Genomic DNA, 21540 nt, shown 5'->3' on the forward strand with positions numbered 1-21540 from the left:
CATAGTGGTGCGAGGCCTTTCTCCTGTAATATATGCGGGAAAACTTCCAGCAACAGGTCAAATCAAATGTCTTTGCCTTTTTTTTTCGTTGTCTATGTTTGTTATGTTATATTTGAATTGTATAGATGCAAAATAAAGCAATTTTCCATTCAGATCGATATTTGTTGAAAATTATATTTAAAAAAATGTATTCGTAATTTCTTATCAGTTTTGAACAAACATTATTGGACTTTAACCGATATAAGCCTCTTTAACCTTTAACCCTTTGTATGGCAATGACGTTTTTTTTTACTTAAATGATGTTTTTCAGATGTGTTTTAAAAATTAAAAAAACAATATTTTTATATTTTAGCGAAATTTGATTTATATTCCTAGAAAATTAAAATAAAGTGAGTGTTACAGATATGTCACATCTGTCAAATATAAAGGAAAATCATTGGCTCTAATGGATCCCATTATTTCAATTTCACACGTTTTATTTCGCCTTACTAAGTTCTAAATCTGAGCTAAAGGACCCGAAGATATAAAGTATATATTTTTAGTATTAGCTGCCTTACTCTCTTCCTGAACCGTACTGCGCTAATATATATCCCAAGATCGAAAAGATATAAATAACTCTTTTCTTGTTAGAGATACATTTTGCCCATCTCGAGATGACTGGTGCAACCGCCTAATCAGACGATATCATAGAACACATTTACTCATTTACACATTTCACTGGACGATATAGCATCCTCTCTTCCTCCCCGCATGCCCATTGACATTTTAAATATTTTAAATTTCTGAATTCTGATTGCCGTTTAGAAAACGTATAGATTTTCTACTATATGCGTCTAATATAATTTATTTGACATATTTCTGGGCGATTTTAGGAATTACATATATTTCCTAGGAATTATATACAATTACGGATTATATTTATATTTCTTATTATATTATTTGTACGGATTATAGTTAACATATGTACAGCACTCACTGCAGTAACCAAACCACAGAGTACATTCTAATACACTATAATTGTCAGTAACGTCAGTTGTCAACAAGGAACATGTACTAGGAGATCCCTAGTTTATTATCATTATCATATCATCATCAGTAAATGTGTTCTGTGATCATTATCAACAAACAAATAGCCGGAAAAGAGTGTTCCTTGCGGAAAAGGAAAGATTATTACTATTTATAATATACAAAAATTGTTTGTTTATAAACAAAAACTTTGAAATATATAACAGCGAATTGTTTTTAATCATGGTAAGTATATAATAATAGTAAATTTAAGTAGTTTACTTTAATACAGTATTTTGACAAAATTTACTACAAATGTTTTGTACATTTTGAAATTATTAGAATAATATATACAAATAATAGTTTAGATATTTCAATTTTTTGAATAAATATATAGATATCGTCATGATTTTATATATATGCTCAAATTCTTATAAAACTTTTATAAGATAGACGAGATAAAAGCAGATGCATTTCTAATGATCCACACTCAGTTTCAATGTTTCAGTTCACATTTATAATGTAAAGAAGATTAGTAGAATAACAGTTATTCTTAGTAGTAATATTTTCTTAGTGATAATACTTACAATTGCATCATTTAAACTAAATATATTTCTTTATTTTCAGGACCTCCATCCCTTCAAGGAGATGAATTTCAATCCAAAAGCATGGATCAATAAAATGTTTGGCTTAAAAGGCAAACAGAGTAACCAGGTATTTTTTTATATTAAATGAAACAAATTGAAATTAAAGACTAATCATGGTGCAGGATCAAGTTTGTGACTATAAACATGACTGGTTTCAATTCATACTCGAGGAAATGAAATACATTGTAGAGCAATTGGCAAATTTTAAATGGACATATGATTATAGTGGATTCAATCCTTATTTAGGGAAATTTTAAATTTGTAAATATTAGATAGGAAGTGTAACATGGTGCTTTGTCACCCAACAGTCTTGGAATTTGGCAGAAGATGCATAACATATTGAGCTTTTAATTGTACAAATAGATCATTAAATATATTGATTATGTAAATTTTATTTCCTGTAATATACTAAACGCTAATAACTCACAACTAATTTACAGAGGCCAAAGCGCAGTAGGATAGTATGCAAACTGTTGTGGGTTTATTTTCCAATCAGTAGAATTAATGAATAATTCATTAATTTCCTCGCTCTGCTAACTATACAATGTGCAGCGTTAAGTTTCGCCATTCTATGCACAGTGTGTTGTAAATTGGTGCATATGGAAAATATTTTCTTAACAGTAGGTTCATGCATACTATCCTGTGGAAAGCAGAATATAACATTAAGCTACAAAAAAACAAATAATAAACTATACTATCAGACACTCCAATAAAACAGTAATGACGTCAATAAGATACTTGTTTTTTACAGGCCTTTGTATTAAATTCAGTGCAAAGACTACAATTGTACATGAAACAATTGAATATTGCAGTACAAGAGAGTAACGCACAGGTTAGTCTACTTTTACTTAACCATCTTCAGAATAGGAAGTGTATCAGTTTGAAATGTATGTGTATGATATTTTTGGAATATGGTTGGGTGACGGTTGTTGCTTCGATCCTGCCTGGAAGAATTAATTATTTTCATTTCTTTGCTCATGTAAGAAAACAAAAAATTAATAATTGACTAAATGTAATATTTAAATTTTGTTTTCTAAACAAAGAAGGTAATATTTTTTTGAGTGTGGACACATAAAAAATGTTAATATATATTTCAGCTCGTAAGTGACATTCCTACAACAATAAGAGATACATCACTTTTAAAACGAGAATGTCATCTCCTCCATGAAAGACTTCTCGGTCTCCAAGAGCATTTAATGGATGTGGAAACAGAAACTGGACAAAGTATTAAATGTTTACAGCAAATTGATGATTTGAAATGTAAATTAGAGGTAAGTAGTTTTTAATTTTAATTGGGTGGCCAAAAACATATAATATAAAGCCAGTCGTGGTCTGCGCCACGATTAGTACAAGCGTGCAATATATAACGCGACAGGTTGTGGATTCGATTCCACATACCCTTTTTGCCTATTTTGCTATGTCCCGCACATAGAGCGTGAAGGTAAAAAAATATATTTATTAAGTATGAGATCATGTATGGCCTGGTGCGCTGTCTTATAACACTAGATTCTTCCTGCCTAACACACAATACATACGTAAAAACCAGGTAAAATTCGATTCGGACTTGCGCATTTCTCCAGAAATTAAGAACAAATATAAGTTGATATTGATGTTTTCTTGTGGTAGACATACAAACATATATTTTTAAATATTTCCCTTTCATTTGTATAAATAAATATACATAATCTTACAGAACGCAGCGCTAACCTTGCGTGAAGCAGATCAATGGGAGGCTCTGTCTCGCGGCTTAGAGGATGTTTTAGAAGCGGGAATTTCAGACAAAGTTGAAAAACTGGTCGATCTGGCTGAACAGGTCCGAGCTATGTCGGCTGGGATGGACGTCAGTATTTTTTTTAGTAACTTTAAAAAACAGGAGGAAAAAAAAACAAAAAAAGCATAATATAAAACCATAGAAAGCAAAAGCAAAAAAAAAAAACGATGTAACGTGAGGCCGTCGTGGCGAAGGGGAACGGAGCGAGAAATACACTTACATGTTTACGGTTGTGGGTTCAGTTTCCAGACGGGCAAATGAAATATTTTGTTATATTCGAAACGAAATAGCGCGGCGTTGAGTTCCGCCACCCAAAACGCAATGCTTCAACAATTCGGCAGAAAGCGAGAAATGGAAACGCCTTAATGGGAACCGGTTTCTTAACACTAGGTTCCCTCTGCCTACTCTGATGTGTGCGGAAACGAAACTAAGTATATGTATTCAAAATACAAATTGTTTCCATTTTAGAGTGCAAGTGAACAGATAGTATAATATATACCTACTTCTTTTTTTTTAGAACTTAGCAACATGCCCAAACGGTGAAAACAAGAAAATGCAACTAGATTCACTTTACAATAGGATCGAGGCGTCGATAACATTACCATTCTTAACTGCCCTATCTTCAATGGATCAGGGTAAGTTACAGGATTTATTCCGCATATAGATAAGCAGAGGGAACCTAGTGCTAAAAACCCCATTCCCCAAACACCCCTCGTAAAATATATAGGTCCTTAGGCCAAGAAATTTAACCCATAGCCACAAATATAAGTGATAGATGCATCATTCACACTGTATTCCCCATAATATAGTAGGATAGGCAGATGGAACCAAATGTTCAGACACTTTAATTAAGAGACTGCTTATCGACTCAAAATTAAAATACGAATACGTACATATAATGCCATTCATGGGGCTGGAGCACAATCAAGGGACTGTAAACGCGACAGTTTGTGGGTTCGATTCCTACTCGAAGAAATTAAATATTTAATATTCTTCTTCTTCCTCTGCTAAGTGCGGGATACAGCGTGAAGCTAAGAAAAACATATATCGCCTACCCTTTATCATTGTCATCAACACGATTGTTTTTCTAATAAATTCCAATCTACCCTCCAGAATTAACATCGACATACGTATCAATATTCTCTGGTATGCGTCGATCGCTGTCGGCCTCTCGTTGTTGGCGCCGCGCGGCCGCCACGCATGTGGCTCAACGCTGGAGCCGCATGTCTACGCACACAGTGCGTAACTTAACGCAGCTGCTTGCTGAGGATGCTGGGAAACAGGTTGGGAGGAATATGACTTAAGTTTTCATTTTTTACATGCGTCTGCTAGATTTAATTTCCACTCAAGGAATAAAAGTCGCTCGTTCTGGTAGCGAGTATTAAGTTCGCCACAAAACACGCAATGCTTCGACAGTTTATGGAAAATTGAGGAACGGAAGTTTCTTAATAGAGTCTTAAACAATGCGCAAAAAAAAGAAAACTTATCTTTAGGACGGCCACGACTTTTCCGCCGTACTTTATAAGAATAACTTATTTATAAACTTGTGTTTTTTTTATTATTTTTTGCTATTTTTCCCTATAGGTGGAGTGGTTAACAACAGTATTGAAATGTGAAACGCCACTCACAGAGTTGTTGCGACTTCAAACCGATCTCCTTCTGTCTCTAGAACCATCGCCTGCTAAGGTAATTGAGTTTTGGTTAGTTGGTCGGAAGTAGCGGGTAGAAATTTGCAGTATATTTTCTCGAACACAATTTTTTTATAAAAAATTTAGAACTTCTCAATTTTTTAGCATGTTCAAATATGTGACCTAACATATAAACATATTTATAAATATTTGCATTGAACGGGAATAGAATCATACTTACTATGTATTTAACACCACAGTGTCTCTGATGGTTAAAACTGTTTCACCGTTAATTCCCACCACTCAACTCACGGAGTCTCTTAAGACTGGATTTTCTTTTACAGATAGTAAAAGCGGATTTCAAACTGTTACAAAGCCCTGAAGAGAGTATAACATTCCTTATAGATCTCAGGACTGATTTGGATGAATTCATTGATTTAATGAAGGTGATGGTAGATACGATTAATGCTAATTCTAATGGTATGTATGTATGACTTATTATTGTATATAAAAAACAACGAATTCACGCTGTATCCTGCACACAGCAGGGAGAACCTAGAGTTAAGACATTCCGTTCCTCACTTTCCGCCAATTTCTTGAGGCATTGCGTGTCGAGTACCGGAATTCGACGCCGCGCTTTGCTTCGACACCAGAGCGAAGAAATGGAAATATAAATTTAAATAAATATTTAATTTCCACCAGTGGAGATCGAACTCACGACCTCTCCACTTTACAGTCACACTTTTGCCCATGTGCTACAACTGGTCTCAAATATTTCCTATTTCTAATAAATGATTTAACTCGTATTTATATAAATGTTTTTATAATTGTTTTTTATATTCAGAAGAAATAAGTCCCCCAGTAATGAGAGAATTTGGCTTAGCTGTCTATTCTCCACTACGGGAACTACTTCAACAGTATACAGAAGTCCAAATACAAGTGTTTATGGCTTATTTGGACGATCCCAACTTAAAACAGGTGATAAGAATCTTCTTTTTTTAGCTTCACGCTGTATCCCTCACATAACAATCAATAGGAACCTAGTGTTAAGATACTCCGTTCGCCGTTAAAACATTTTCGTCATTTTTCTCAAATCGCGCTTTGCCTCGTTAGCAGAGCGATAAAATGAAAATATTAAATATTTATTGAACCTACAACCGTTACAGTCGCACTGATGTGCCCCTGCACGGCGGCCTGAAATTTAATAATTTTTATTCTCGACAAATGGAATTGATATTTTTTTGTTATAATATTAGTATAGTTACTATGAGATGTTTTTTTTTATATGTAATTGGTTAATTTCTAGTAACCGTTAAATGATTTTGTTTGTAATTGAATTGAATTCTTGATATATGGCATTTCGAGCGTGCCAGTTGAGCACAATTAATTTCGCCAATGTCACGTTGCATGGAACACACAAAGGAAATTGATCGGTATTTTTTTTATTTGTCTATACAGGATGATCTTCTAGAATATTCCAGAGCGATCGTATCACTCGCTGATAAGACGGAAATGAGATTGATAACAGCGTACACTAGAGGCGTAGAGATAGCAGGTCCAGCTATATATCCGTTTTACGCGCCCGCTGTTGAAGTAAGAAAGTTTTTTTTAATTATATTGCGCCGTATGGTATGCGGCGGCTAAACCTGACTTGTGTTAAGAAATTCTGTTTTCTATTTTTCTCAGTTTTCGAGATATTGCGTGTTAAGTGGTGGAACTCAACGCTGTACTGTGTCTGCCAGAGCGGGATAATGAAAATAATTCTCTGCTCCTAGTAGTGATCGATCTCACAACTGTAAGGTTTACTCTCAGACGTTGCACACCGCGTTACGATGAGGCCTTTTTTTGTTTTTTTTATCTTCACGCTATTACTCGCGGCGTTGAGCTTATACACGCAATATTTTAAAAAGTATGATATTATATTTCCACACTTAGGAAGGAAATATACTTTATAGGAAACATAAATTTTTTTTTATACGTTTTCAAAAAAGTAATTTTCGAAGTACTTATGGCCTAGCGGTTAGAACCCATGGACCGGTTTCAATAAACGCGGGTTCCAATCCCGCTACGTATAAATTTTGATATATTTTGTAAAAAGTATTTAACTAAATAAAATTTATTTCTATTTTTCTACAGCATTTCATAGCATCTCTCCTAAATCTGATATCCTCTCACACACGCATAATAGAGACCCAATTCCTGAAAACCATATCCTCTGGAGAACCAGCTGGTGTCCTAAGTGAGACTTTCCCAGCATCTTTAGTATTGGAGAACGCGACAGCAACCCTGCTGGAGACCCTCGCCAGGAGACAGCTGGTGGTGGAACAGGAGGAGGTGGTTTATGATGGTAATGATTTTAACTTCAAACTAGTTATCTTTTTCTAGGTAATGTGAATCAGGTTAAACACATAGTTGTGGCTTCTCGAAACTACCAGTGAGTAGAGAAAAAAGTGACTTAACTACTAGATTCTTTCATGTTATTTCCATAAATAATAAGATGTTTGGTCTTCAATAAAATAAATGTGTTCAAATCCCATACTGGGAAAAAAATATTCAACAGCAGTGTCAGTCAGTATGACAAAATTATATGCATGTGTCTCTAAATGCCTAGAAATAATAAAAAAATGTTTTCACTGAGGTCTTTTCATGTGAACATAAAAAAAAAATTTTTTTAGGTCTGCAAAAAATAATGGCCAATATTATGCATGAACCATCTGCCATAAACAATAATATTAAAACCATTTAGGAAAAATTACTTTTTTGTGATGTCAGTTGGTCTTGATGAACAAATATTACCAATTACAGTGATATTACTATTACCTATGAACAACGTTGCGTCGAAAAAAAATTTTTTTAAAAGATTTACTACTTTTATATCTTATGAACTGAAAATATCTTTTTCTGTTTGTTTGTTACATAAGCTATTCAAATTGTACATATTAATTATATTTTTTGTAATATAGAGTAAAATACCCTATTATGAAAAAAGTTAGAAAAAGATGGTTCAAAAAAAATAATTTAAACCATATTTTTATTGAAATCATTCAATCAAATCAATCACAGACGAAGCACCACATCCACTCCGCGATCTACGCACTTTCCTCTTAAACGAGGATACTAAGAGAATAGTGAAAGAAGCCCCGCCCAGTGCCTCAACTCTCCGCAGAGCTCGAGAGACTCTAAAAGTGTTATCCAGATCCATACTAAGAAACCCAATTGATGTCCAACTAGGTAAATGGTTTGTGAAATAAAAGGGATGTTATTGTTAACGGAATTTCAAAAAATCCGTATTTATGGAAATAAGAGAATTTTGAAATTCCGTTATGATGAAAATTATGAGTGCAGGCCCTCACTAGAGGCAGTAATTGTAATTAAATTATTCTCATTTGACCGCCTGGTAAGATAAACTGCGACGTTGAATTTCACAATTCAACGCAGAATGGAGAACGCAGTCTCTTAACACGAGGTTCTCTATCGCCCGATGAAACGAAACTATTGTTACCCTGCCCTGGAGGGCCCTGCAATCCACTGTTGATGATAAGTTGACATTATCCGGAATGGTTATTGGTATGCAGGTTAGAGATTGGATAGATATGTCGAACATTCCAAGATTGACGTTAACTGGAGATCGGAGATACATTATTAACATCGGGCGTATGCCTACCCTGCTAAATATGGATTTGTTATAAAAGTAACGGGATTTAGATTTTTTTTTATATTTAAATTATTTTCATTTTCCTGCTATGGTGAGAGGCAAGAGCGACCACTACGGATTGGGAATGTTGACATTTTTACTTTTATTTATTTTTAAAGAATTTCTTAAAAACATATTACTTGCATTATAATGTAGGGTTACACACAAATAGTTGGATGTTTAATTTCTTTCATAGTTATAAAGAAAATATTATGAAGGCATATACGGAATATTGCAATTTTTGACATTTTTCTCATATAATTAATTATTGTTGTTCTAATGTTTTCTAATAAAGATTTAAATGATAATGTAAAAATATACAATGTACTATTGATATTCCATATCAATTTTTTTTCAGAAAAAATTCCACAACTATGCGTGTGGCATAATAACGATTCTTTATCAACCGATTTACCCGATTTTGCACTATCACCGCAGGAATATATCACTGAGGTAATATTACAGATAGTAGATAGATATTGGAGGTCGTAGTAGTAGTAGTATTTTCTATTAATTTTAGTGACATTTTGCAAAAACCACTACGGTTTTTGCAAAAAAATATATCAAAATCTCTGTTTTTTAGAGTTCCGTAGAGAAAAGATGAATATATTAAATATTGAAGGGTTTCCCACAGAACTAATATGTTTTTTTATAGATAATGGTGCGGAACTATTTTTGCGCCAGTCTGACTCGCTTTTAACTGGATTTTTGTCTGGACTTTTCGTTAATTTCAGTTTAATTATCTTAACCTTTTATCTTAACTATGTATATATTTTAATGAGTATCTTGGAGGGATAAATCACTTAATATTATCATTTCCTCGCACTAGTAATAAGACAAAGTGCGGTTTTGTATTACGCCACTCAAGATATAATATTTCCAAAATTGGGCGTGAGGAACGGAGTTACTTCCCATTGTGTCCTTTCCTGCTACATGTGGGATACAGAGCAGCGTGAAGCTACAAAAAAAAATTTAATGATAAGTCTTTTTTTACAGATTGGGCAATATCTGATGACACTACCGCAGCATCTGGAGATGCATGTGTCAGATAAACAAGCCACATGGCAGTTTCTTACTGAGGTAATTGGTTTAGTGAGTGAATGAATAAGTGTTAGAGTTAAAATAGATGACTAAATGAATGACTGAATGGCAGGAGTGCGTGAGGAACGGAGTGTCTCAACCAACTGCTCCTAGATGCTCCTGCCTTTAAGGCTATCTATATTTTTTTGTCTTTTTATTTATAATAATTTTACACTTGGTACTTATATTATTTTTTCAGTTGTGCACTCACACATGTGAAGTGTATGCAGAGAAAATATTGAATATTAGAAACATGGATGCTCTTGGAACTAAACGTTGTCTCACTGATATAGGTAAGATCTTATTATTAAAAATAAGGTATTTTGCAGGTTCACGTCGGTTATATGGTGTATCCCGCATATAACAGGGTAAGTAGAGAGCCTAAAATATGCGGGATATATCGTGAAACTGAAAAAAATATATAATGAAACTGTTCTATTCATAAATATATATTATATTACTTTAATTTTAATACAAGTATTTTTTGTAACCTTTTTTTTCTAGTATATCTATCAAGCGTCGTGGAAGACCTAGGCAGCAATATAACACCGGCGCTTAAGAATCTTGAGAAATCTCTCCGCGCCGCCACACCTAGCCATGGAGAATAAATATATTTTTTTATTTTCCTTAAAGACCCTTTTAGACCCTGAATTCCAATAATATTCCGCAAATTTTAAGAGTTATATGTATTATTATAGGTCTATATTTATCATAATATTGTTTTAAGTTTGTAATACTATGAATATTTTATGTAATACTAGTGGGCCCGGACGCGACTACGCCCGCGAAAATATAAGCCTAAATAATTAAAATAAGTTAAAAAAAAATAATAAGTGGAGATTTATTATTAGAAACAATATCTGAGTAACCGAAATGAACAGACAAAAGAAGTAAAAGTAACTAAAGGAAATTTTTAATATTAGAAAAAGTACCTAAAGTTTTTGAACAATATTAAACAACAATATATTAAATAACAATATTGAACAATATTAAATAAAATCCGAAATGATTAAAATTACAATATTTTAAGTGTATAACATCGGTATAGATAACCGAACTGAGATAAATTTATAAGCAGCAAATAATTACATAAAAAATAACAGTAATTCGACAATATATAAAAATTTACTAAACCATCAAAGTCATCTGCCCGTTCGCGTCAGTCATACTATACCACTCATAGGCTAGGTCATTTCGAATCAGTGACATCTCCTTATTTATTAGAATGTTATACAGTAAACTATAATTTCCATCTAGATGAAATGCTAAAAGTGACTATTATATTTATTTTCATAAGGATGAATATCAAATTATAGAAATCATCTAATTTTTGTTAATTTATACAAATCTACATTCTCAAACTCACTTTGGGTGACATTTTCTTAAAACAACAAACTTTGCAAGCCGTTGCTTAGCAACGCGTAGCGACGATTGTTATTAACATGGCGGAATAAATTGCATGTCAAATTAAAATATATATTAATATATTAGTATTTATCGACAATATTACAAATATAAGAAAAAAAAGTATCCTATGTTCATCCCGGTACTCTCATGTATCTCTATATGTGTATTTTATTACAATTAAATTAGCGGTTTGGCCCTGATTGCGTAAAAGACAGACAGACAGAGTTACTTTCGAATTTATAATATAGGTATGGATTATACAAATACAAAGTAAAGAATAATTTTGGCAAAAATATAATTTAAAGTTGTTGATTTTATGAAAAAATTACGCAAAATATTCTTAACTTTTGTTTTGTATTTATATTTATAATTCTTATTTTTAAAAAAAGGAATACTTTTGTTCTTCACGCTTATTCCTTACATAGTTGGGTAGGCAGAGGAAACCTGGGAGCCTAGTGTTAAGACATTCCCCAATTTTGTGGGGAATACTTAGTGTCTTGCCTAATCATTTTTATCATCTAGACGATGATGTAAAACTAAAGTTATTTTTTTAAATATACGAAATTCAAACATATTTATGACTGTAATTGATGTATGTAATAGAAAAATGTCTATTAGTATTTGTTTTTCTTTTAATTTTATAATCCGGATTTATTTCTAAAATTACCACTATAAATAATATTTACAACGCTCTCACAAAAAAGGAATGAACAAAAAGATTTATATATTACACCTTTTAATATGATTAATTTTGATAATAAAAATTGTTAATGGCGACTGTAACGCAACTTCTGTGGATTCGATCCCCCAATCGGGGGGAATGAATTATTATTTATTAATATTTGAATTCTCATTCATTTCTCATCTCAACCAATTTACTATTATATTAGAAATCACGTTAGAAAACAGTTTTATTAACAGTAGATTAGATACTCACCGGACTTGGAGAGGCCGACGGGGTGAGTGCCTACGGTACGTGGGTGTCTCGGTGTCTGTGTAACTCTACCTACATATTTACAAGACAACGCCCGGCGTTCAGTTCCGCCATTCAACACGCAACGTCTCGGTAAATAATTGTGTGGGGCGTGGGGAACGAATGTTATGACACTGAAGCTGAAGCTGCTTGTGTACATTCGAATATTTTTTTGTAGTAGATGCTTCCGTCCCTCACTTTCTGCCGAATTCTCGCTTTGCTGTGGTTGTCCGCAACCGTCGCGTTTATAGACGCACGTTTCTGCCCCACCGCCGCGACGATAAACAATATAATATATCAATCTTTAGCAAATCTCTTTAGCAATGACATAATTTCATTATAGAGTATTCATATAAACTAATGACAGCTAATCATTCTGGCACAACGCCTGACTGGGGAGGTCGTGAGTTCGACAACACTTGGAACAGGCAAACGACAATAACATGTGTTTTATATTTCAATTTGTCTATTATAATATTTTATATATTTTGCGTAATACACGTGACACTATTCTCACTATACAAATAAATTCTAAAAGGGGTCCGTATTTTTAGGTTCCTATATCTCAATAGAAAGTACCAAGTTGAAATTAGTATCTACCAAATATCCAGATTCACTGCCCCTTGAGCGCGAAAAAACGAGGACTTACAGTAGTACAAAATGAAAAAACGTACTAGATGAACCCCAAATTCAGTTTATATAAAATTAAATTGGTTAACTTTTATAAATTACAAGTACTTACTTCCTGTTGAACGATAGTCATGCAATTGTTACAGAACTCTCAATGAGCGAGTTCGACTCGCATTTAACCGATTTATTCTTTTAAGGATCTTAACAAACTTAGAAAGAGTCTTAATATTAGGGTTTTTCTGCTTACTACCTAACACATAATCTACGGTTTTTTAAATTCTCTAGCAATGAACAGGTATATAAGATTTTCATTCATGTCCGTCATTTTGCGTGCTCTAAGAATGTTTATTTATGAAGTGATGACAGTTACAGAAGTGTGAAAAACGAGACATTGAACATCGTTCAGAAGAAACTAAATACTTTATGTAATAAATATACGACGACGTGTCGCAGTGGCCAGCCTGTGCAAACGAGACGGTTCAGGGTTTGATTTCCACTCGCGGGAAATACTTAGGTAATTATTTTCATTCTCGCTCTGGTGACCAGATGATGCGACGTTGTATTTCACTAGGTTCCCTCTGCCTACCCTGCTATATTCGAGATACAGCATCTCGAACGCACCTCGAATATAGCAGGGTATAGTAGTATATAGCAGGGTAGACTTTAGTCGTTAAAGTTTTTATTCTATACTTATAATATTATGTTTCTATTCAAAAATAAACTTGCAGTAAGTACCTAATTTGAAAGTAGGGCAAGTGACAAGTATCCTATCTAAAGATACAATCAACGACGCATTAAACAATATAATTAAATTGTAAATACGCAGTTTTACGAGAGAAAACCGGTGAAGAGGGCGTCGGACTTGCCCATCGTGGACATCTATTGTAAGTCAACGAGAAGTGGAACTTACTTATATAAGTTGATAAACTTAAGTTTTGCTGGTTATGTTCCACATGAAGATTTTATATGTGAAATTGAAAAAGACATTTTCCCAAATGAAATTTGAATCGACAACTGTCGTGTTCACTCAGATGTGTGCCAACTGCGCCACGACAGAGTATTTAGTACGATGCACTGATACGAAGACACGGGCTTGGACATTTAAACTAATTTAATAATAGCATCAATGCAACTATAAAGAGAATAAAAATATGTGGAGACGAATGTAGTTAATTGCAAGTATTTTTTTTCATTATACATCTTTACCATATAAAAGGGAAGAAATTTTGTATTAAGACAATTCCTTACGTTTCATTTATTTTAGTGGCGTAACTCAGCCTAGCGTTTTAAAAGCCGAAAAAATAACTTAATTAGATCTTTTATTTTCTTCCCATTTCAGTTACCTTGCGGATTGAGTTAGTGCGTTTATTGCTTTTTAATATAGAAGTAATACAAAGGGTGAAGAGCTCAGAGCAGTTCAATTCCGCATACAATAGGGTAGGCAGGGAGAGTCTAGTGTTAAGACACTCCATTCCCCACGCGTCGCTTGTCGCCGTTGCTGTGCTACAGCGCCACGACGGTCTTAATGATTCTATTGTTATTTAAACTACAAAATGACTTTTCACTTCAAAAGTAAAGGCGTCTCTATATATTTTTGTTCCTCACATTTAACGTAGAGCGTGTACACAGTGAGTTTTCGTCTTCATACAAAACTCACGCGCTATATAAAATTTTTAAATTTATAATAGAATATTAAATAAATTAATAAAAATAATAAACGAATCAATAGTAGACATAGAAGTGATAATTATAATTTTAAACAAAATAAATAGTTTTTTTTCCTATTAAACACCTCCTTGGTATTAAGTACTTGTGATTTTGTGAAGTGTTGACAGCTTAAAGAATTTTGCTAAAATTAAAGGTAATATAGTTATATAGTTAATTAATTTAATTATAGTTCTCTCACACAATTTTATTATCATAATTTTATTTAACTATAATTAACATATTTAAAAAATGCATTTTTCAAGTTCCTAGAAGCAATACACATATGTATTGTGATAAGTTTTTCTATTCACTGCTTTTTTAAATAAAATATAGTTTTATTTGAAGAAAGTTGGTTCACAGAACTGTAACTCACACTTTGTTTGTCCAAATCGAGAAAAAACTCATGTTACAAATATAAAATTCTACTGATAGTTTTTTTATTATTATTCTATTCCCTACAGACATTTAATCTATACAATTGGCATTTTTACGACTATATAGACGTAGTCTCTGTACGCTTCTTAATGAATTCATTATTTTTGAGTTAATAACACTTATTGAGTGATACTTAAACCTATAAACATTACGTTTAAGCAGAAAGAACTCAATTATTGACAATTGAAAGTTAATTCAAAAGTATGATTTTGTTTTCTTTTTGTCACAACCTTAATAGTCTTTTTTTAATAGAATGAAACACCTAACTAAATAATTTATTTAATATTATTCAACTAATAAATTAATTGAAATTAATAATAATTAATTTTAATTAATTCAAATTTTTACATAACAGGCTGAATAGCAGAAAGATTGTATAAGCAATTTTGTTTTTTTGCATTTGTGACATTGTATAATATTTTTGGTATATGCTTGATTACTGCAACTTCTGTTTTAATGATTTTTTTCATCTTTACGCTGTATTTTGCATATAGTAGGATAGACAAAGGGAACCTAGTGCTAAAACACTTTGTTCCCCACTTTCCGAAGATTTATTAAGGCATTGCGTGTTCAGTGGCGGAACTCAACGCTGTGTTTTTCTTTCGTTTAAGAGTAAAGAAATGAAAATATTAATTAATAATAATTCATTCCTCCGAGTAGGTATATCACTTTTTTAAAAATAAAAAACAAGCGCTTGTACTGTTTTAGGCTATTCTAATACAATAGTAAATTAATGCGCCAGTATTTTATATAAATGTCTATATGTAAACATGACAAAAGAATAGAGAGAGCATTGATAAATGTGTGTCAAACTTCTCGTGAATTTGATGAATTGCCAATTCGACCAGCTGCGTTGGACTGATGACAGACCACGGACGACATAATGTCTCTAGATCACGATGCCTATCACGATAGTCCTTCTGGCGTAATTGAAAAGTGTCAGATTTTACAGGGCAGTTGTAGGTTCGAATTCCTTTTTACTATTTACAGAAATACTTAAATACGTAGATATGATTAGATAAAGGCTTAACGAGAGCGATATTTTTAAAGTAACAAAAACTGTGAAATAGATTTGTTTTGTTACTATTTTAATTCTGCTACACTTACCAGACATGAGAAATGCATAAAGGATAAATAATAAGAACTAAAATTGCTTATAATTTTATATAACTTTTTATTTTCAATTCTTGAGAAACAATTTGAGTGAATGTGAAGAACAGAGGCACTGGACTACTTGACTAATTACTCACTAAGTACTGTTATAAAACACCTTATTAATATAAACGAAGATTTATCGACAAATAAATTACAACTGAATTTATTTGGCAATCTTCAGCAAATATTTTAATATCAACTATAATTTGATTTTTGACTTATGATTCATTTAAGCACAATGTGTTTTTATCACGATGTGATGTAATACGAGCAAAACTCGGCAACAGTAATTGAGTTCACGCCAGGTTATTGTTGCTATAGCATTAATGTATGTACCTGCAAATACTCCAAACGTAGGGCTTCTCTGGGAGAACTTGCTGCTATATTATTCTTCAGTTAAAGCTTATCGACCCTACATTAGTAAAAGAAAATTGCAAGTATATTATAATTTATATGGCTGTTTTGAACTACTAACAAGAATAATTTTCATCGTTACACGTTTAAAAACACAAAATAAAATTTTTTTTAGTCTTAAAACTACACTTAGTAGTTTAAAACAGTAATAAAAACATTTGCGATTTCTAGCTTTCGATACTCTACCTAGGGAGCATCGTTATTTTAAGCTATTGTTTATTAGTGTGTAAAAATCAAAACCACACAACCACTAGTATGGGAGAAACGTTAAATTTAAAATAGTATCAAATTAAGATGCTATTGTGCTAGGAAACCATATTTTTAATAACTGTCTCGTACTTTTTTTAGGTTTTATATATTTGTCCACTGAGATCTGACTAGACAAAAATATTTATAATACAAACTGTTAAATGAAACCATATAATTTGTTGATGCCAGTCGTGGGGCAAGAGCACAAGCGTGTGGCTTAAAACATGACAGGTTATGGGTTCGATTCCCACTCCAGGAAATGATATATTTAATATTTTCATTTCCTCGCTCTGGTAACAAGGCCAAGCGCGGCATTGAGTTCAGCTACTCAATTGTTATGTACAGGATGAAGCATGAAGCTAAAAAAATGAATCATCGTGTATTAAAAAGACGCTTTTATGTTATGACATTTGATACATACATACAAATAAAGAGATAAATTCTAACAAAAAGACCAAAAATATAGTCTACGATCTTTACATTTGTGATATAGATGACATAGAAGACACTCTCTACTCACTCTAGTACTAAAGCTATTTCCGCTTCAATCATAATTCAACCGGATCTATTGCCGTTATGAAATACAAAATACTAAATGTAAATATTTAATTACCTCACATTTGGCACGGTTTGAACTCGTGACATTTCCCCGCCGCGCGCCGAGAGCCGCTTATTTATAATGACACAATTACATGGATATAGGACGATAGCTTCCTGCTTGATCGATTGATTGTGATTATTTTTGGTTTTCTTAAACAAGATGCATTTTAAGTGTATTCGAGATCATGTCGCTTGAATACGTATATAATAACGTTTACTAACTGTTGCTAATCTATATAATACTTTGTTTTAGATAAAATTATTTTCAAAAGTACAAAAAAATACCACAAATAAAGAATAAACAATTAAAACATAACTGGATGAAAAAATTCTACCTGTTGGTAATTTGCAAATAACTTTGTTTCAGGTACACATCTCTTCAAAAGTACACAAAATAAAACAAATAATACATAACTGGATAAATAATAAGAAATAAATTAAATATAGTTAAAAAAAAGTGTAAAAAAACTTTTTTCAATTGTCAACACTGCTTCTGTCTCTGTCAGGGTCAAATAACCTGTCAGTAGTTGAGTCCGGATACTCGCACTATATATGTATTCTGTAATTGTGTAAAGTTCCAAACGACATCTTTGTGTATATTCCATACAACGTGACATTGGTGAAGTGAATTGTGCTCAATTGGCACGTTCAACACGCCGTAAGTGGAGAACTAAACTGTGACTATGAACGTTGTCCGCTCGGACAGTGAGAACGAGGGTAGTTCTGAAGAAGACGTGGATTCCGGTATAGCTGAAGAGTTGGGCAGAAAGGACGTGGATTGCATGGATTTATCAGAATTTTTCACTTATTGGTATGTTTTTTGATATTTATTGCTTAAATTGTTACACATTGCTCATATTTCACTAGTCTTAGCTAGTAACTTTATTTCAATTACGTATTTAAAGAACATTCATATATATGCATATTGACTTTTTCACACAACTCGACTATATACTTGAGCTTATTAAATAAAAGCAAAAAAGCAGCATCTCTTTTCTTCTGTTTAAATGGTAATGGACTAATGGTGGTAGTCTAAAGCAAAGATATAATAATGTTACACAGTATGAAATATATAAGCGCCTACATAAAAAAATAAATATATTTTTTTCGTCCGTTGAAAGATAGTAGAAATATTTCTACAGGCGTTCATTTTTATATGATTCTTGAGTAATAGATTTATTACGTTTTATCAATATATAGTATGTAGAGATAATCTAGTGTTAAAATACTGACTTCCTCCATTTTTGAGTCTTTTGTGTGCTAAGTGGAGGAACTCAAGGCTAAGTTTTGACTTGTTACCAGATCGGAAAAATTAAAATAATTAATTCTCTCGAGTAAGAATCTCACCTTTTAATCTCCCCTTTTTTAAAGTATTATACTTATTTATAATTTGTTTTTTTTACTGGAAGTGGAAATAATGTCTTTTTATTTTTTTGGATTTATCTCTTATTTTATATAAGGATTAGTATAATAAAACTTACTGTATTTTTATTGTCTACGGATGTAACGTTTCGGATACGAATACGAATTTAAGTATAATACTATATCGATTTCGGTTTTGGTTATGGATATAAATTTATTTCGGATTATCCGTTAGAAACGGATAACAAAAGTTATGGATATGGAGGGGGACACTCTTTCAGTGCTTGATCGTGTGGTGTAGGGACGGTTATCATTGCAGCCCGCCAAATATTGGTAGAATTACTATTAAGTAAATAGAAAAAAAAATATTCGTTTTTTAATTTTATATTTTATTTATAATTTTATTAAAAATATAAACAATAAAAAAAGCATAATATGCTGAAATACTGATTTGTGCCGGACATTGGTATCTGAAAGAGAAAGAAAACAAAAATAAGTTAACCTCAGCATTTTTCGGCCGTCGTTAATTCAGCATTTTTTTATTTCCTGGCTCTAAGCTTCCTTAGAGTTCATTTTAATTTTGAAATGTAGTATAATTTTGTCCCCCATTTTCCGTGGACCCGCCATGTCAAACGGACGAAAAGAAGGTTTCAGAAATCATCCAAAGTTATTTATATTTTACTAATCGAAATTTATAAAAAGATTCCTAATTAGCACATTTGAATAATAGTTCATAAAATAATGCTATAGTTTGTGGTAGTAAGTATACCACTTTGCTAGTTGAAATATGAACAAAAAAAGTAGTTTAATCTCTTACCTGTTCAATTATTTACAATTTGGAGACCACCCGGATAGTTGTTATCCACAACCATCACTCCTGAATCATTATTATCAACAACCATTACGCCTGTGTCATTGTTGTCAACAACATGCACTCCAGAACCATTGTTGTCTACAACATTAACACCAAAATCATTGTTGTCTACAACTTGGACACCGCCACCGCTGTTGTCCACTACGTTAACACCCCCGGAATTGTCAACCACGTTCACGCCCTAAAAATATACTGTTTCATAAGATTTTTATTGTATATCTTCCCTCTGTATCACGCTTATAGGAGGGTAGGTAAAGGAGACCTAAGGTACTTCATACCCTACCCACCACCGGAATTTAACGCCGCGCATTGTGTTGTTAAAAGAACGAGTACATTAAAATGTTTCATTTCTTCGAATGTGGTATTTATAATATATTACACAATTATTATACTCTACCGCTACGCCACGACGACGGCCTTGCCTTTTTTTAAACTATAAAAATATATATTTACTTACAACATTTAATAATCAAGAATAAGAAATATTTAATTGGAACAATGTTCATTATAATTTGTCAAATTCTCAAATTGTTTAGGGTATTTCTAGCGTAGGTAGCGTTAGGGTAGGTAGAGCGTGAAGCAAAAAGCTAAAAAAAATAAAATTATTTACTTACATCTCCCCACATTGTTATTGTTTTAAAGTAAAACGTACACTGACCACGATATTAGAAATATAAATCACACTTATATTTTATCACTCCACTTATCTGACTATTATAGGTGTGAACTTAAAATATTTATCAAAATATTTAAAAAAAAATAAGTTGTCTGGAGCCCTTCTAGATGTTCACCTCAATATCTCTCTAAGTATCATTATCCTTGTCATGATATCTATAAATTTCACTTACAAAATTTTAACAGTCGGGTGCTTATGCTCCTGCCCGGCCACGGACGGCGTTGAATTTGCCAATATTTTCTTTATTTTTACTTATTTCATAGCATGCAGGCCAGTGCAGGCTGAGGACATCTTGTAACTGTAAGCATAAGGTTTGGGTGAGGTGTGAGTTATCTCTTTGATAAGACAAAGTGCGGCATTGAGTACTCTCACTCAATTCTTTCACTGCTTTTTCGGGAGAAAGTGTGCCTTTCGCGCTGTTTGTGGGATACAGTTATTTTTTTGATTAAGTTCATGGTTTATGCGGTGGTTCTTCAAAATCCTTACTCATACCATGTTATCACTTATCAGCGATAACGATATCGATACAGCATTAGTTTAGATAAATAGATAGCTGTCAATTATACGCAATATATTAAGCGGCCTATAAAACATCCAGTTAAAAATAATTTAAAATCTTTATTTAATGAAACATTAAAAAATACAGTCGAATTGATAACCTCCTTTTCAGGAGTCGGTTAAACAGCAAACTATAACAACTAGAAACATCCAAATTAGTAGCTTTGCGCCGTAATCCCGCCTGGCAGGGTAGGCAGAAAGAATTTAGTATTAAGACACTTCTCTTCACTAGACATCGTGCACTCTCGAATTTTCGAGACATCGCGTATTGAATTGCGGAACTGAACGCCAAGCTTTGTCTATAATAAATATCTAATAATAATATATCTATAATAAACCAAATTAATTATGATCAAAATATATATTTTTTTAGATTTTTTAGATATCCCATATAAGAGGATAGGCAAAGATAACTTGTATAAATGTGTTGCTCCTAGTGGTCCACAGTCCACAATAACCCCAACATATATACAACGAGATGAATTATATCCTAATTTTGCGGGAAGGACACGGAGCGGGATTAATTGGGTGAAGTTAAAAAAAATGCTAACCCATCATATTTTTAACACAAGTCACAGGCACTTAACCATTCGATACGTGATTTACGGCAATACATTATGTTTCTTATTTGCATAACTAGTAAAATTTTTCTAGCGAAAGTAGGCGTGTTGTGGA

The 21540-nt window shown here is 32.6% G+C and overlaps 2 protein-coding genes across 2 annotated transcripts; one reads left to right on the top strand and one right to left on the bottom strand.

Annotated features, from left to right (window-relative positions):
* Positions 1–1021: 1021 nt before the first annotated feature.
* Positions 1022–11852, top strand: Cog7 (conserved oligomeric Golgi complex subunit 7). The gene is made up of 18 exons (XM_085199969.1): positions 1022–1074; positions 1112–1251; positions 1633–1719; positions 2404–2484; positions 2750–2923; positions 3346–3492; positions 3941–4058; positions 4537–4706; positions 5008–5109; positions 5396–5531; positions 5896–6029; positions 6510–6644; positions 7188–7398; positions 8115–8282; positions 9104–9198; positions 9742–9825; positions 10025–10118; positions 10330–11852. The coding sequence occupies exons 2-18, from the start codon at positions 1249–1251 to the stop codon at positions 10431–10433; spliced, it is 2043 nt and encodes a 680-aa protein (XP_085056095.1). The 5' UTR covers positions 1022–1074; positions 1112–1248; the 3' UTR covers positions 10434–11852.
* A 7273-nt stretch (positions 11853–19125) lies between these two features.
* LOC146530344 (uncharacterized) lies at positions 19126–20395 on the bottom strand. The gene is made up of 3 exons (XM_085199970.1): positions 20246–20395; positions 19575–19812; positions 19126–19227 (listed from the first exon to the last, which is right to left on the bottom strand). The coding sequence occupies exons 1-2, from the start codon at positions 20255–20257 to the stop codon at positions 19579–19581; spliced, it is 246 nt and encodes an 81-aa protein (XP_085056096.1). The 5' UTR covers positions 20258–20395; the 3' UTR covers positions 19126–19227; positions 19575–19578.
* Between the last annotated feature and the right edge of the window lie 1145 nt (positions 20396–21540).

The sequence above is a fragment of the Heliconius melpomene genome, chromosome 17 (assembly GCF_056956725.1).
Source record: "Heliconius melpomene rosina isolate 202511_hmr_F chromosome 17, ASM5695672v1, whole genome shotgun sequence".
Taxonomy (NCBI): domain Eukaryota; kingdom Metazoa; phylum Arthropoda; class Insecta; order Lepidoptera; family Nymphalidae; genus Heliconius; species Heliconius melpomene.